Genomic DNA, 16,217 nt, shown 5'->3' with positions numbered 1-16,217 from the left:
AGAAAAAAGAAAATTGATCAAAACAGCACAAAATTGTGTTTTAAAATTATAAGTCCATATCACCCACCCCACCATGCACACTTTAATACTAGTGTCATTTTTTTCCCAATTTTACAATTTACTTTTATAAAGTTACATAATTATAAAAATGTGTTTCATCTTGGTGGGGGGGGGGGAACTATTGTTGGACTGTATCAAACAGACCAAATGGATGCCTGTGAGGTGGTACCAGGTCACAAGGGTGATTGACCCAATAAAGTTCAGACACACGTACAAGTTATGGGAGTGATTTATTTCAGGATGCAGGTTCAGTGCATTATGCTTCCTGAAGAGACGGCACAGAAACGAAGAGATCAAACAAACCAGCAAATAGAAAATGCAACCAAAGAAAAAGCAGCGTGGTACAAATCACGTCAGTGTCATCACCCGTGAAACTCACTGGACTAATACAGTGGAATATCACAACCCCTCACGTTCCCCCTTCTTGCTTAAAGGAACATTGATACAATGACGACACCTCACTACGAAAACTAACTGGAACATGAGCAGAATATGTACAAAAGATGATTTAAGGTGTAAACAAGCGAATGTAATGTGCCGTATTCAATACGTGATAAACCCCAAGAGTGGTCGTGACAACAGTAGCTGCGTTTCCGTATCAGATGTGCGCAAGAGCTAATGTTAGCTAGTGTGTAAAAAAAAAATAAAAAAAAAAACTTAAAAGGATAAAAACAATTTTTCAATTTTGGTGTTTCCGTTAAATAAGAATGCAATTAAAATCAAGTTTATTCATAAAAAAAATCTGTGCCATCATCCTTCTACCACTTCTTCGTCTTTTCCACTAGTTGTAACATCCGGTTGTTGATCACATGACTCGTGATGGGGAATTAAAATGTTTCCATTGCAGTTTTGCAAAATGCAATATTTTTCATAGTTTGGTCAAAAGGTCACCTCATCCTAACATCCTAACTTTTTCTAGCAAAAAACTTAATTATATTTTCTTTCTCTAAATTGGTGTGTTTCCATCAAGCAAATTTATTTTCCTAATTTAAACTTGCGCAATTTTATGGTCAGTGGAAACGCAGCTGCTGCTGGTTATTGGTCTGCAAAGGCCTTCAGATTTAAAGTTTTCATCGGACTGTGTCGTACTTCGTAAACCAGTTAGTGCAATCAGTCGCACAAAAAGTCATCAGCAAGAGGTCAACAGAAAAAGAAAATGAACTTGTGTATCAAAAATATCCATATACATAATAATTACTGTATACAGTAGCTGTCAGCATCTTTTGGAGATGACAGTCTTACTTCCAGTTAGCGATAAGTGTGAAATATTCCTCATTGGAAAACACAGTCATATTGAAAATGGATACAAGGAAAGCAAGTGATGATGATGAAACCAGAAACTTTTTTTTTTATATCGTCGTTAGGAAAGTCATTGGCGAATCAATCCAGAAGGAATAAGGAAAATAATAAAAAAGATTTATTTTGGTAGTCGTGTAAAACACAAACACACACTTTGATGGGAATACAGTCATATGAAAAAGTTTGGGCTCCCCTATTAATCTTAATCATTTTTATTTCTAAATATCTGGGTGTTTGCAACAGCTATTTCAGTTTGATATCTAATAACTGATGTACACAGTAATATTTCAGTATTGACATGAGGTTTATTGTAATAACAGAAAATGTGCAATATGCATCAAAACTAAATTTGACAGGTGCAAAAATTTGGGTAACCTTGTCATTTTATTGATTTGAATCCTAACTACTTTTCACTGACTTACTGAAGCACAAAATTGGTTTGGTAACCTCATTAAGCTTTGAACTTCATAGCCAGGTGTAGCCAATCATGAGAAAAGGTATTTAATGTGGCCAAATGCAAGATGGTCTATTTGAATCTCCTCTGAAGAGTGGCAACACGGGCACCTCAAAACAGATCTCAAATGATCTGAAAACAAAGATTGTTCAACATAGTTGTTTAGGGGAAGGATACAAAACGTCTCAGAGATTTCAGCTGTCATTTTCCACGGTGAGGAACACAGTAAGGAAATGGAAGACCACTGGGACAGCCAGCTTCATTTTGGAATAAGGTCCTGTGGACTGACGAAACAAAAATTGAGTTGTTTGGTCATAAAAAATGGCACTATGCATGGCGGCAAAAAAAACACAGCTTTCCAAGAAAAACACTTGCTACCCACTGTAAAATTTGGTGGAGGTTCCATCATGCTTTGGGGCTGTGTGGCCAATGCTGGCACTGGAAATCTTGTTAAAGTTGAGAGTCACATGGATTCCAGTCAATATCACCAGATTCTTGAGATTAATGTTCAAGAATCAGTTACAAAGTTGAAGTTACGCAAGACAATGATCTAAAACACCGCTCCGCTCCAAATCTACTCAGGCATTCATGCAGAGGAACAATTACAATGTTCTGGATGGCCATCCCAGTCCCAAGACCTGAATATCAATGAACATCTGTGGGATGATTTGAAGCGGGTTGTCCATGCTCGGCGACCATCAAACTTAACTGAACTGGAATTGTTCTGTAAAGAGGAATGGTCAAAAATACCTTCATCCAGGATCCAGGAACTCATTAAAAGCTACAGGAAGCGACTAGAGGCTGTTATTTTTGCAAAAGAGGATCTACTAAATATTAAAGTCAATTTTCTGTTGAGGTGCCCATACTTTTGCACCTGTCATATTTTGTGTTAATGCTTACTGCACATTTTTTTTCAGTCTAATAAACCTCATTTCAATACTGAAATATTACTGAGTCCATAAGTTATTGGTTGTATCAAACTGACATAGCTGTTGCAAACATCCAAATATTTAGAGATAAAAATAAATAAGATTAATAGGGGTACCCAAACTTTTTCATATGACTGTATGTACAAAGTGGAAATCGCTATTCATATTTACACATTTACAAACAACAAAACCAAACCTTAAAGAGACAAGATTTCACCGTGGGCTACGCCTAATATAGGCTGATACAGAATACGTCGACTTGCCTCCTTTCTCCTCACGTCAGCAACCTTCGTCTCCAGGGGACAGAGTCTGCTCCGACCCACAACGTGTAAGGAGGAGGAACAGAAAGGGCCATTCTTTTTTTTTCTTCTTCTGCTTTTTTTTTTTAAACCCCCCCCGCGGTCAGATATGGGGCCGATTAAGAAAGCCGCGAGCTTTTTACCCTGTGTGGCGACTCCGCGCGCGTCCTTTTTCACGAGGTTTTGTGTGTTTGTGGTTTCGGGAACCTCTCGCCCCTCCCACCCTGCTGTTTGACCGCGGGAGACTTAAAACACAAATAACATAACAGAGAAATGTCACAGAGCAGATCTAAGTCTGCCGTCTTAGGCACCATGGGACACACGAGAGCTGATACTCATTTGAAACACCGCACATCGATATTCATACGATTTTTAAACAAGGATCCGGAACAATGGTGACGTAGGATAATGGGAAAAAATAAAATAAAAAAGATCAAAGCTGTGTGGACATAATGGTGAAGTCCCAAGGAGGTGAGAAGTACCTGTGAGTGGAAATTCCAAGAAAGTGCAACACCGCCCTCTTGTGTTTGCATGCTTATTCCCTTCATATGCAAGTTCACAAGGGTTTTATTATACTGTACATTCCATTGAGATTATTATTGCCTTGTAAAAAGAGAGGAGTGCTAACTTTGGGGGAGAAGAAAAGTAAGTAAAGGAGTAAAAGCTGGCTCATCCTTCATTTAACATCACAACCCCAGCATGGCCTACATCTAATGCTCTAACAGAACCATACAGAGCCTCGGAAAAGTATTTGTACTCCTTCAAAGCTCTACATTTGGGCACATTACAACCACAAACTTCAATGTGTTATTAATACAGCAACTTCAATTGTTGCATAATGTAAAGTAGAAGGAAAACGATTCATGGTTATTAGGTTGAGGTGTGAATACTTGTAAGATTATTATTTTGGTTTCAGATTTTCTACTGAAATTTCGCTTTATTTTTGCACCGTTGTTTCTCAGCTCTACCACAAAAAATATTTTTGTTTTTGATTTGTTCTCAAATGATGATTTTTTTTAAATTTATTATTTTTTTTTTTGCATTTTGTTGTTTGAGGAAGAATCAACACAAATCGTGTTGATATCATGTTAAAGTATTTTGTTGACACAATTTTTGTCCAAATTCTGTCCTTGGTTTGAGAAAAAATAATCACAGGAAAACCTGAGTTGAGCTTTTTGGCATACACAAAAATCACTGCAAGACATCGCTCTGATCGCACCAGCAGGAAACATAGTGGTGGCAGCATCATGCTGTGGGGGACGCTGCAACGGGGAAGATGAGAGGATAAAAACTGTGACAAAAAAAAATCTTAGGCTTTGAAAACAGCCTGGAGGAAAGACATTCTTCTTACCACTGGAGCTGCAGCAGAACGGTTTACAGAAACGCACACTCACACGGTAGAGTGGCCTAGTCGAAGTAACGATTTCTTTTCACAGATGTTCTCCATGTAACCTTGTAGAAAAATGTGGTTTCACAAATAACTGATTTGTTTTATCTTTAAGAAATGAAAAGTCATGTATAATTTCTTTCTACTTTACAAATATCCTCGCGACTACCCGTAGTTCAAATTTCCACACAATTTGGAAAGTACAAAAAAACCAACTCTTTTTCATGGTAGTCAAGAGGATTTACGCTACTTTGTGTCATAAACGCCCAATACACTGAAGTTCACAGCTGCAACATGACAAATATTAATAATAAAGGTTTAGGTGGTAGTAATACTTTTGCGAGGCCTGATTTCAGTCGCTGCTGGCCTGCACTGATCAACCATCTTATCAGATAAAACCAGGAAGGGAAGTTGTGCTACTTCAGCACATTTTTGAAGCACTGACACACAAATCAACACATGAACCTCAAACACGTCTTCAGAGTTGAGATGAATTGAAAAGGAGAAGAAAGGGACGTGGAATACAAACAAATTCAAACAGATCACCAAAAAGTTGGGCTTGAAGAGGCTGTTGGGTAGATCTGATGTTTCCAACGTGGATGAAAAAAGAGAGACAGAGATAGAGAGAGAGACGAGGGAGGAGGGAGGAAGAGGAAGTCAGAGTCCCTGTGCTTGTTAGCTGGCTCGGCTAGGCTGGGCTAGCCCGTCAGCGTTGCCCCGTCAGCCATCAGCTGCTCAGGTAACCGTGTAATTCTCTGGAGTTGATGCTCAGGATCACACCTGAGTGGTTGCCTGGAGACGAAGTCAGGGGGCATAGAGGGGGAACGAAAAAACAACATGTGCAAAGGAATTAGCCTTAAGCTAACAGATGAACTGTAGAAATCACAGTGAATGGTGTAAACGGTACTTTGTGGCGTTTTCTAAACAAAACAGTGTAACCATGTGAACACACATCTCAACCACATTAATGTTTTTTTTTTTGCAATGTCAGTCAAATAGAAGAAAACATTTAACATGCATGCTAAAACTACCGGCACATCTCAATAAATATTCATAAGTCAATAAATTTCACTGCAAAGTTAATTTGCTTCGATTTAAAAAAAAAAGGATACACACGATGATTCATATCTCAAGCATTTATTGATGTTTAGCTCCTGCTTTTGATGATTACGAGGCTCACATTTAAGAAAAGCTCCCAAATTCAAAGTTTCTTGAAAAATCTGAATAGTTCATAAGACTAATAAAACCTGTTTTTTTTTTTTTTGTTTTTTTTTGTTTGCCAGTCAGCGATACCATTCACAAAGAAGGGCTAAACCCAAAAAGTCATGCTGATGAAGCCAGTTCTCTGCACACTGCCACAACAACACAACAACCGGAAAGTTGAGTGGAAGGAAAAAGTGCAGTGGCAAAACAAGCACTAGCAAAACTTAATATATATATATATATATATATATATATATATATATATATATATATATATATATATATATATACACACACACCATTTTTAATTCAAAAAATACTTTCTTGATCCCAAAGGGAAATTTAACTAATTAAATAGGTTGCATGTCTATTTACTGAGATGCACCTGCACATATAATCAATTCATTTAAGTGCCTTAAAAAAATCGGTAACACTTTATTTGAAGGGTTGTGCATAAGACTGGCATGACGCTGTCATAAACATGAAATAACATCTGTTATGAACTTGAAGTCTTTATGAATGTTTATGACTGCTGTCATGAAGTGTCATTCGGTAAATAAGGACACTTTTAATGCAAAGTTGGCACTTTTAATCTACTTTTAATGCAACTTTTAGAGCAATTTTGCAATAAAGTGCCATTATTTACGAAATGACACTTCATGACAACAGTCATAGACATTCATAAAGACGTGTTCCTAGCAGGTGTTATGTCATATTTATGGCAGTGTCATGTCAGTCTTATGCACACCTCATCAAATAAAGTGTTACCAAAAAAACAAAAACAAAAACAAGCAACATTAAAACATTAAAAGAAAACGGGTGAAGTCATTCAGTACCTTGGTGTGTGTTAGCTGCTGGAGTTAGTGGCCTGGCTGTTTTAGTAGCAGTGGTTAGTGGTAGTCCTTATAAGAGAACGGAAGGTGGGGCTGCCTCCTGCGTTACCTAGAGTCTGCGAGTCCAGGTCGTCGTCGATGAACTCCTCGCCCTGGATGATGTGCTGCGTGTCCTCGCTGTGGTTGACGGGGCTGGTCATCTCCTGCTCCTTCTCGTTGTGCATCTGGGCGTAGATGTTGCGGTTGCCGGGGAGCTTCCTGAAAAACAGTGGAGGATAGGGGTCCTCAGTCCTAGGCCAAGGACTGTGGGATAGTGGTTTGTTTTTAATGAGGCGGGGCTGGAGAACCGAACGGCAGCTTTTCATTCAGGTGACTTTTCGGTGGATATTCGTGCTCCGCGCTCAGGGGCTGTGGTGTTATTAGTGAGCTACTGTTGTGGGGGGAAATAATAAATTAAAAATGCATGCAGTTCATAAGATATTGTCATCGACTCTAAATTTCATGCAAAATATAGTGTGTGGTAGGAAGTTTGGGAAATTAAGCAATGGTTACCAGTGAGTCTCAGATAATGCTTTTGAATCGACCAAACAAATTAACAAAACTATAAAAATCTGCTGCAAAAATTCAATTATTCTGTAGAATTATTTCCATTTATAAGCTGGTAACGGCTGTGGGGCAGGAGAAATCTCCTGTAGCAGTCTGGGTTACTGTGAATTTGAAGTAGCCTCTGATTGAAGACAATTGTTTTTACATACATTCTTGGAACTGAATCATGACAAAACCTTTATTTAGTGTTTACATGCGTCTAAACGTCTCATGTAAACGTGTTTCTGATTCCCACGTCACTGGGAGGAGGGATGATGTCACCACGACCTCCATGACCTCTTTGAATGAGGCCGGACTGCAACACCGTTTGAAAAATTATGTCACTGCTGCCATTGTCTTTTTAATTTCCAAATGGGTTTGTGTATCTGTAAATATAAGCAGCCTATCACACATTAAGAAAATAGATATTTTGCGTCAAAACTCGGACCATGCTACTGGCTGTGGCCGAGTGCAGACCAACAGGAAGTGACTTCACACCGGGACAAAGCTCACCTTTTAAACTTGTACAGAATGAACGAGCCGGTGCCGATGACACTTATTAGGAATATGACAGCCAGCGCCCAAACGCCTGGCCCTCCGGCTGCTCCATGGTAGCCTAGAGTGACAAACAAATGCACAGGCTTCAGACAAGAAGGGGCCGACGTCACGTAGAAGCAAAAGCAGAAAATTTGCTAGTGTTGATGAGAAAGTGTGAGGGGTGTTTGGGAGAACAGGACAGAACGGCGGCCTCAAAGTGGAGACGGTTCATTGGGTCACAACAACAGGGAAAGGGTTTTATTTGTGTTTGGGAACGTCTGGTGAACGCACCATTCTCTGCCACTGCAGCTACCGAGTCATTAGCAATTAAACCTATTCAATGGAAATAGTCATTAGCATGCTGTTTGTTATTGTTAATACAGTGGAAACAATCACGGCAAACACAAAGCAAAGCGTCGGCAGCTTTCAGGGTCTACCTGCGTTCGGGTCGGCCAACATCACCAACACCCGCAGACCTCCTCGGACCATGAAACTCACGTTCTTGTCGCTGACCGCTTGAACGACCGCTGGGATACGCTAAGAAGGAGAACATCATATTGGAGCTGCGTTTACACTGAACGTGTCTTTATGCTTTGGGAGAAACGGTGCAGGTTTGTGTGGATGTACCTTATCTACCAATATGCTGCCCTTGGCTGGTTTGGAGTCCAGCGGCAACACATACAGGTCGGCCGTGGTGGGGAGGCCTGGGTTCACCACGGTAACCAGAGAGTCCTGAGGTACGCCTGTGGTCTGAAGACATGCGGTCACAAAGAACGGTGTAAGGCTGGTCAGAAGGAAGCCGACAACAATCGCATATTCTACAAAAAATAAGAATTGCTCAGGTTTGTTGTTTCTCAGATTTCAGCTCAACGTATTTGCCTTTTTTTTTACACCAATTTAGTGATTAAGCCAAAACTACACAAAGATGAAAAACCTTCCTTGTCTGAACATACATTCTAAGCTTCTCCTGAAGTGGAGTAGTTAAGTGCCTCCTGCTGCCAACAGATCAGTCCTCTGCTGCAGATTCATCATTTGCTACAAATGATCCAGCGTTCACTATGTTAATGCTATGCTATTGCATTTTAGGCCATTTTTTTTAGTTAAAAGGGAACTGTGTTATTTGCATTTTTAAATGTTTTTCTAAAATTATAAAAAATAAGATCTGGTAGATAATGAAAAATATGCAGATTGTGTCAGTTCTTTCATTCGATTAATCGTCAGAATAATCGATTAGTTGTAGCCCTGAAAATCTATATGAAACCACTGCTGCCTAACCCTAACCCTCTAAAATCCAACAATAAAGGATGGAGCAACACTTCTCCTGGTCATCTTTTATACTTCATCACCATCGTCCATTGAAAACATTTTTTTAAACTTTCGTCTCTCACACAGCAAAGCAACCAAGTCATCCAGCGGCAACATCAACGTCGCCTATAACAAAGAAAATGACTGGAAAAGAAGTGAAGTGATCAAACCTTGGCCAGGAGCTTGGTGACCACCTGGCCGACGTCGTCCCTCCACTCCGGGATGTTGGGGTTGAAACGGTCCAGGTTCCTGCTGAAGCTCAGCGGGATGATTTGGAAGTTGTCTGGAAGGAGAGCGAGTCGTTAGGACCGACACCCGATCGGGCCCGGAAAAACACGACCCAAACCCACAGCTGCTGCTCTGAACGGACAGACGCGCCTCGTTGCCAATCACCTCGGAGGAAACATGTGGCGTAGTTTCAGTCTGCGTGTTTCCACGGCGCTGCAGGCGCTAACAGATGGCAGCAGGTTGCCGGGTTGTGTGTGCGGAAAGCAGAAATGTCTCGATTAGACGGATGTAGACGGCAGAAGTGTAATCAAAGTGATGTCATTTAACCGAATGGGATCAGAGTCGCAATAAAACAAAAGGCAGACTTGATGTGAAATTACATGTAGGGTGGTAACGTACAGACAAAACACATCTATGAGCTGCATGGCTATAACTCAGCTTTTGAGCCAAACCAAGATTTTCTATCATGCAGCTCTGTTCAGGGCTCTACAAGACAAACAAACACTTCTATAAAAATTACCACTGAATTTGTGTCTCTTTAATAAGGACTCAAATGTAAACATTTAGATCATAAAACCTCATTATACTGAAAGCTCTCAGAGGCCAAAAAAGTTTTTCAAAGCAAACATTTTGTGTCATTTTTGTTAAGTTTATCTGCTAAATAATAAATGAAAGTAAATTTTTTTGTATTAATTATAGATACAAAACATAAGAAAGGTTGTGAACAATTGTGTTACGACACAACAGGTCACCAGTAAAAGAATCCTGACTTATTTTATGGAGATGTTATTTATTTGTAACAAAATAGATTCTTTTTTAAAACGTGATATTATTAATCTGTAAAAAAAAATCTTGTTTTTTTTTTTTTTTAGTAAGTTATTTATCTTTAAAAATCTTTTACTACAAGATGAAAACTCATCCATTTGCATCAACCATTTGCGTTGTGGTCAGGCGCTCTGCAAAATCCTTCAGAGGGCTGCAAAAGGCCCCCACGCTGCAATGTGGACACCACTGTTTGAAATGGTTGTAAATGTAACACTAAGCAGACGCTGTTTTACAGTCACTAAGTAAACCAATCTAGTATTACGTGTCCACAAAGCTAAGCTAAGTCCCTGATTATGGAAAAACACACACAACCGTCGTTACCTTGACGCTTCATTAAGTGTAACGTATTAATTGTCTTACCATAGACTCTGACGATCTTTGTGTCCTGCACCATGGATCGGCCGTTGGACGCCTGGACGGTGACTGAAACCTCTCCGCTCTCGGGGAAACGGGTCAAAAGGCTGTTCTGGAGGGTCAGTTTGGGCTGGGAGAGGGAGGGAGAAATGTTAGCTACACGACAGGAAGAACGAGACAAACCAGCACACCAAGAACTTAGGTATTAAACCTCATAATAATCAACTTTTTATACATTCAAAGATTATTAAATCATTATGTTAAATACACCAACATGAGGTTTGATATACTTCACATTAACAGCAACTTCTACTTTTTCATGAGTTGAAGGAGCCCAGAAACTCTTTTATGGTATAAATATTCACATCCAGTATGATGGCCAACACATAACAGACATGCATTAGAAATGCCTGTTTTTAATTGTTATCCAATAATCTAATTTTCTGAGATGTTTCTGGCTTGAAATATTTCAGCAATAAATTTACATGATATACGAGTTTTACTTTCTGAAATGAGAGACTGAAAATATGAAACTTTTTATGGTATTTTAGTTTTTTAAAGGGGTACTGTTGTAATATTTTCCAGGCACATAGTGCCTTATTTTACAGGACAATGAAGTAACTATGTTACCTTCAGTTGCTATAAAAATGCCACATATATCAATAACGACTTAAAAGAAATTTGACTTTGTAATTTAGTTCCTTGAAATTGGGCCTCTGTCTCTTTAAGAAACTCCAGCTCTTTCTGAAACTCCGCTTTCAGAAAGTCATCACAACATGGCTCCTCTATTAACCCTTTAACAAAGTCTGGAAGGCGGGGCTAGGTCCACCCAGGTGTTATGCACAGGTGAGTGGTTGCCATGGAGATTAAAGGATTTCTCAAACATTCATGAAAGAATCAAATCAACACTTCAGGTATGTTTTTGAGGAGGGAATAACACTACAACATGATGGAAAGCTAAAAAAAAAAAAAAGATTTTACATAACACCGCCCCTTTAAGATGCACCTATAGGTATCTGTCAGTCAGCACCATAAAACAATAGTTGAATATTTCCAGCTTTACCGTAGGGCCGTCACCAAGCCACCAGTAGAAGACGGTCAGATTGGCTGTAGTGGGAAGAACTACGGCCGTCAGGTTGACTTCACCGTTTCTCCTGGCGATGGGAACTGCTTCCAGGTGAACTTCCTGCAGAGGCTCTGCACAGGAAATAGTTTTTTGTTTTTCTTTTATTATTCACCCAAAAAAAAAACTGTTCAATGGAAAATCCCTCGCTGCCTTTCTTACTCTACTGATCAGCTGTTTCACGTAAACGTAAAAAGCCACATTCAGCAAGACTGACACCGTGTCCCCTGATGTCTTTACGCACCAATGAGCACAGCGGGTCAGTTTGAGTTCAACATGTTGCCTGAGGTCACAGTGACACATAAAGAGGACTGAACAGAATCGTTGGACGATCTGACTGGTGAAAAAATAAAAACACTTTAGATCAAACAGCACAGCATGCTTCAAACGGCACCTCTGTCAAAAGAACATGGCGGCATTTCCGCAGCTCCTTGACGCCTGGAATGTTTTTCTTTGCTTTTTCTCACTTTTATTCACTATTTCATATTTGTTTACCATAAATGCTGCCTCATACCTTCTGGTTTTAGTTGGCCATGAATTCTGTTCTGTTCCTTTGGTCTATCTCTTTTCACAAACTTGTCCATTTTGCGTTTGCTGCTTACGCTTGAGGAGCAAAGCAGCTGGATAAATTTGACAGGCAGCCAATCAAAAAGCTGAGCAGAGTAAGTAACATTTCAGTAAGTTATTTTAGCTTAAATTTTACAAAAATTGGTAAATAGATTTAACTGTATTCTTTAAAAAATGACATTTTAAAATGAGGAAATTAGCTTTTTTCTTCCTCATCTTTCCTCCAACCTTCTGAGGCTCAGCTGGCGCCCCCTGGCTGCCACCACTTTGAAAAGCTCGAGTCTAGAGGTTTGATTTTTTTCTTTTTTATAAACTGCAAAAAAAGTAAAATTGTTGTGAAAACTCAGGACAGAACATCTTACTTAAACTGATTTTTTCTACAATATGGAAATAATCAGGAGTCACTGCACACGTTTCCATTTTGTTCATCCAGAATTGCTAGAATGCTAGCATTAGCTTTTAATAACTTCCTAAACTTTTTACTTCCTCAAACCACATTTGTATTTTTATTTCAGCATTTCCTTGTAGGAAGGATGTTGCTGAAAAGTGCTATTTATTTTTCTGACTGTTCACAGGTTTATTTGTCTCTGCTGTCATGTTGAACACTCCCAGGTGTGAATAAAAGAAGGAATGAAGCATTTAGGTTTAATGCCTCTGACAAAGAGCTGTCAGTCTGAGGAAAGGAACAAAACACTGACTAAATACGTTCCCTTCAAAGGTCACAGAGTAGGTCAAACACTGACCTGTGACCTGGATGTACATGGTGGCCTCGTCGTGTCCCGCCATGTTCTCCGCCTTCACCGTCACCTTGTAAACGCCGGGCTGTTCGTAGCGGTGCTGGATGGGCTCGTCGGTCACCGTCAGGTTCTGGTAAATGGTTCGAACGCCGTCGCCGAGGTCCACCTGGTACCTGGTGCTGCTCGTGTCGCCCTGTTGGGAACCAAACGACCCGTAAGCCGGTGCCAGAGGAAATGCCGGAGAGAAAAGCAGGGAGAAAAGGGCTTTTTTTTAACGACACCTGCTCCTGGTGGACGATGAACGTGATGTCATCGCCAGGGGCCACGGCCAGCATCTGGCCTTTAATGCCGACCTTCAGCCCTTTAGGGGGCAGCAGAGGGCAGCTGTGCTGTTTGGCACTCTGCTGCTTGTCGAGGCCTCCCTCGCAAGAGTTCGATATCACCTTCCTGTAGCTGAAACACAACGGAGAACAATGAAAGAAAAAAAAAAGTTTAGCGACCATAAAAACAAGCTAACAGCTAATATCCTAATTATTATAAACGTCTCTCTGGTCAAAGCCACTCTGGTTTCTGCTCCTTTCAGACTTTAGCTAACTCTAAGCTACTTATTGTCCAAAAACATAACAGGAAATTAACCATAAGCTGTCTCTGTCACTCAGTACAGAAATAAACCCTTCACTAAGAATGTTCAACTCATTCAGTAATTCAATGAGTTAGTTGAATTACTCATTGAATAATGAGTAATTATTATTCAATGATAATAATTATCATGATGGCAAACATCATGATAATTTGATAGCAAACATCAATGTGGTGATGTTTGCCATCACCACATTGATGATGGCAAACATCACCAATGTTTGGGTACATTAGTTCAGGTACATGGCATCCTAAACAAGAAGGAATGGTTGTCATATAGAATTTTTTTTTAAAAGAGCATTTTTTCCCCCCAGAAAATCAAGAATTGAAAAGAGAAAATATCTCAAAAAAATTACAGAACTCCTCCAACGCCCTGATTAATAATAAACATTAATTAAACATTAAGTGATGTATTAAGTGATGTAATTTATTCCTCAACATTAGCTGAACAAACAAAAACGACACATTATGTAAAAAAAATAATAAAAATAAAAATCTGATGTTTTTCCCACCTTTTTTTGCTTCAAAATTTGACTTGTTGCCACAAAGTGTTGGTCTTATTAACACAGAATGAAATTAGGGGTAAAAAAAAAAATCAAAAAACAAAAACAAGCCTTTTTTATTAAATATGAAACGTACCCAGTGCTCGACTGGTAGTTTTGTCCGAGGTGGCAGCTCTCTGGGGGAGATTCGGGATCGAACCAGAAGTCTGGGAAGCATCGATCGCCCTCCGTGTCGGAGCGCTCAAAGCCGTAATCACTGCATGTGCCCAACGGTCAGAGGCACAGTTACAATCAGAGACTTTGTTTTTGTACTTTTTGTGCATTTCATTTCTTTCAGTGGCCCGCTCACCAGATGAAGTCGTTGTCGGTGCACTGGCAGGGCGTGGCGGTGAGAGCCGACGTGTAGCTCTTTCCTTTCACGCAGAACGCGCTGTCCTTCCGCTTCCTGAAGGTCCGCTCTCGTCCCATAATGCACTTTTCCCCCTGAGGGCGACCCGAGCGCACCGAAAACATTCACGCAAGCTAACACGATACGTTTCATCTGCACTCCTACGTCCTCAAAAATAGTTTAGATGTCAGAAAATCTATCAAATAACTGAATTATAGGGGGAAATAAAACTAATGTATTTGTGATTTACCTGCAGGTCTGTGAGCTGCCAGGACTCGTAATCCGACTCGGTGCACTGACGGGGGAAAGACTGCCTGAAGTCCACTTTGACCAGCTCCCAGTCCGACCTGTAGCTGATGTGGCCAAACACACTGAAAACACAAACACACACACACACACACTCAATATTATTTACTGTTACTTCAGGGCAGAGTGGTCTTTATCTGTACTGCCATAATTTTGTTTTCATTCATCAATAATTAAAAGATATCAAGATAAAAAGAAAGATCTTCAATAAGAAAATGTACAATGGCGTATTTGGTCCGCTGTAGATGGGAAAAACAAAAAATAGAGAAGTACCTTTTGAGATTAATCATCAAAATTTTCTAGAGAAAAACTTGGAAATTTCTGAGCTTGAAAAGTCAAAGATTTGCTAGAAAAAAAACTCAAAATTTGAGATTAACCTCAAGAAATTTTCTAGAGTTACAAAAGTCGAAGGTTTTCAACTTTTTCTAGAAAATTTCTGAGATGAATCTAAAATGTATCAACTTTTCCCAGAAAATTTTAGACTTACTTTATAGTCTTTGCACAAAGACAAAAAAGTGAATTCGTCAATAAAATGTTGTTGCCTGGCTACCGGAGTACACAGAAAAAAATACTGAAAAACTGTAAATGTGAACATTTTAATTTCTGAGATTATTCAAAAAAAATTTTGGCAGAAATTTACATTTGGTTTTTTATCCTGTCTAAGATTTCCCTAATAAAACTGTTGTAAAATGACACCACTCAGCTCCAGAGTAGTAAAGCCTTCCTACACACACGGCATCCCTCCACTAGATGGTGCTGTTCTATAATCCAACACAGGCCCACTCCCCACTCTGGAGCCACAGTAAGCTGTCTTCCCGTTGCTGTTGCAGCATTGCTTCTGAAAGCAGACTGATGTGACTCAAGTCAGTGACTCCAGCATATGTTAGTCTGCCAGCGGTGGCCCACCATCACCTTGTTGGAGAGCAAAGCAAGCATGACTAATACCGTCTTCACTGACACCGTTAAAGACGACATGATGGATGAGTTTCTGACGACTCACACGAGTGGCTTCCTCACTTCCTGTTGCTGTCTGAAAGTATTCAAACCTCTTGAAACCACAAAAAGCAACAGGAAGTAGGAACAACAAAATCCAGTCCTTCTGTTCTTGCCGCTCTGGTTTGGAATTTCTTGATGGATGTTTTTGAGCCAAAGTCGAACATATTGTTGGTCTTCACAAACTGGGCGTATAAAGCTGATTATGAATTAAGAACTAACGTCTTCCTCACAAAATTGTGCCTCATTTATCTGGTCTATAACATAAAATATGGATAAAACAAACGGATGTTTGTGGCTCTGACGTGACATTAGGTGAAAATGTTCATGCATACTTTGGCAAGGCATTGAGTCTGTTGCTCTGCTATCAACTCACTGACGGTTTTACTCAAATTAATGTATACTGACTGTCACTCGCTGCAATTCCATGACAAGTTTTGTCTGTATCCCGCTAATGTTGAAAAAACACAATTTCACAGTTGCTGTGTTTCCTTTAAATAAACGCAGTTAAGTTCACATGTGAATAAGTTCACGCAATAAGTCATTTAAAAAACATGGCGAACCATCATCCTCTAACCTGTTTTCAACAGGAGTTAAAACTCCTGTTTTCTTCTTTGTGGTTTTCGCAAGTAGTAAAGTCTAGTTATCGATCATGTGACTCGT

The 16,217-nt window shown here is 39.7% G+C and overlaps 2 protein-coding genes across 4 annotated transcripts in view; both read right to left on the bottom strand.

Annotated features, from left to right (window-relative positions):
* Nucleotides 1–271: 271 nt before the first annotated feature.
* LOC148153882 (VPS10 domain-containing receptor SorCS2-like) lies at nucleotides 272–8,390 on the bottom strand. Of its 3 annotated transcripts, none has more exons than XM_088015239.1 (5): nucleotides 8,214–8,390; nucleotides 8,024–8,123; nucleotides 7,563–7,665; nucleotides 6,574–6,767; nucleotides 272–5,220 (listed from the first exon to the last, which is right to left on the bottom strand). In XM_088015239.1, the coding sequence occupies exons 2-5, from the start codon at nucleotides 8,073–8,075 to the stop codon at nucleotides 5,156–5,158; spliced, it is 414 nt and encodes a 137-aa protein (XP_087871365.1). In that variant the 5' UTR covers nucleotides 8,076–8,123; nucleotides 8,214–8,390; the 3' UTR covers nucleotides 272–5,155. The 3 variants fall into 3 exon arrangements, with proteins under 3 accessions (XP_087871365.1, XP_087871363.1, XP_087871364.1); XM_088015237.1 differs by having other exon boundaries at nucleotides 6,574–6,722; XM_088015238.1 differs by lacking the exon at nucleotides 272–5,220 and having other exon boundaries at nucleotides 6,260–6,722.
* A 2,498-nt stretch (nucleotides 8,391–10,888) lies between these two features.
* LOC106917176 (sortilin-related VPS10 domain containing receptor 2) overlaps nucleotides 10,889–16,217 on the bottom strand; it is a 36,088-nt gene continuing 30,759 nt past the window's right edge. Inside the window, exons 7-11 of the mRNA XM_088015982.1 lie at nucleotides 14,506–14,626; nucleotides 14,217–14,374; nucleotides 14,004–14,123; nucleotides 12,732–13,178; nucleotides 10,889–11,495 (exon numbers count right to left, since the gene is read on the bottom strand). Of these exons, the coding sequence (XP_087872108.1) occupies nucleotides 11,441–11,495; nucleotides 12,732–13,178; nucleotides 14,004–14,123; nucleotides 14,217–14,374; nucleotides 14,506–14,626 (901 nt within the window). The 3' untranslated portion in view covers nucleotides 10,889–11,440. The remainder of the gene's footprint in view (nucleotides 11,496–12,731; nucleotides 13,179–14,003; nucleotides 14,124–14,216; nucleotides 14,375–14,505; nucleotides 14,627–16,217) is intronic.

Source organism: Poecilia mexicana, unplaced genomic scaffold (genome assembly GCF_051168715.1).
Source record: "Poecilia mexicana isolate PSO_F unplaced genomic scaffold, ASM5116871v1 scaffold_18, whole genome shotgun sequence".
NCBI classification, from domain to species: domain Eukaryota; kingdom Metazoa; phylum Chordata; class Actinopteri; order Cyprinodontiformes; family Poeciliidae; genus Poecilia; species Poecilia mexicana.
Note: the sequence above shows the minus strand (reverse complement) of the source record. Positions and strands in the feature narration are given on the sequence as shown.

Coding starts and splice junctions, on each gene's coding strand:
- LOC148153882 (XM_088015239.1), bottom strand. CDS start 8,075: ATGGTCCGAGGAGGTCTGCGGGTGTTGGTGATGTTGGCCGACCCGAAC. Junction 7,666..8,023: donor GTTGGCCGACCCGAACGCAG/GTAGACCCTGAA, acceptor TTGTCACTCTAG/GCTACCATGGAGCAGCCGGA. Junction 6,768..7,562: donor ATTCTGTACAAGTTTAAAAG/GTGAGCTTTGTC, acceptor ACTATCCCACAG/TCCTTGGCCTAGGACTGAGG.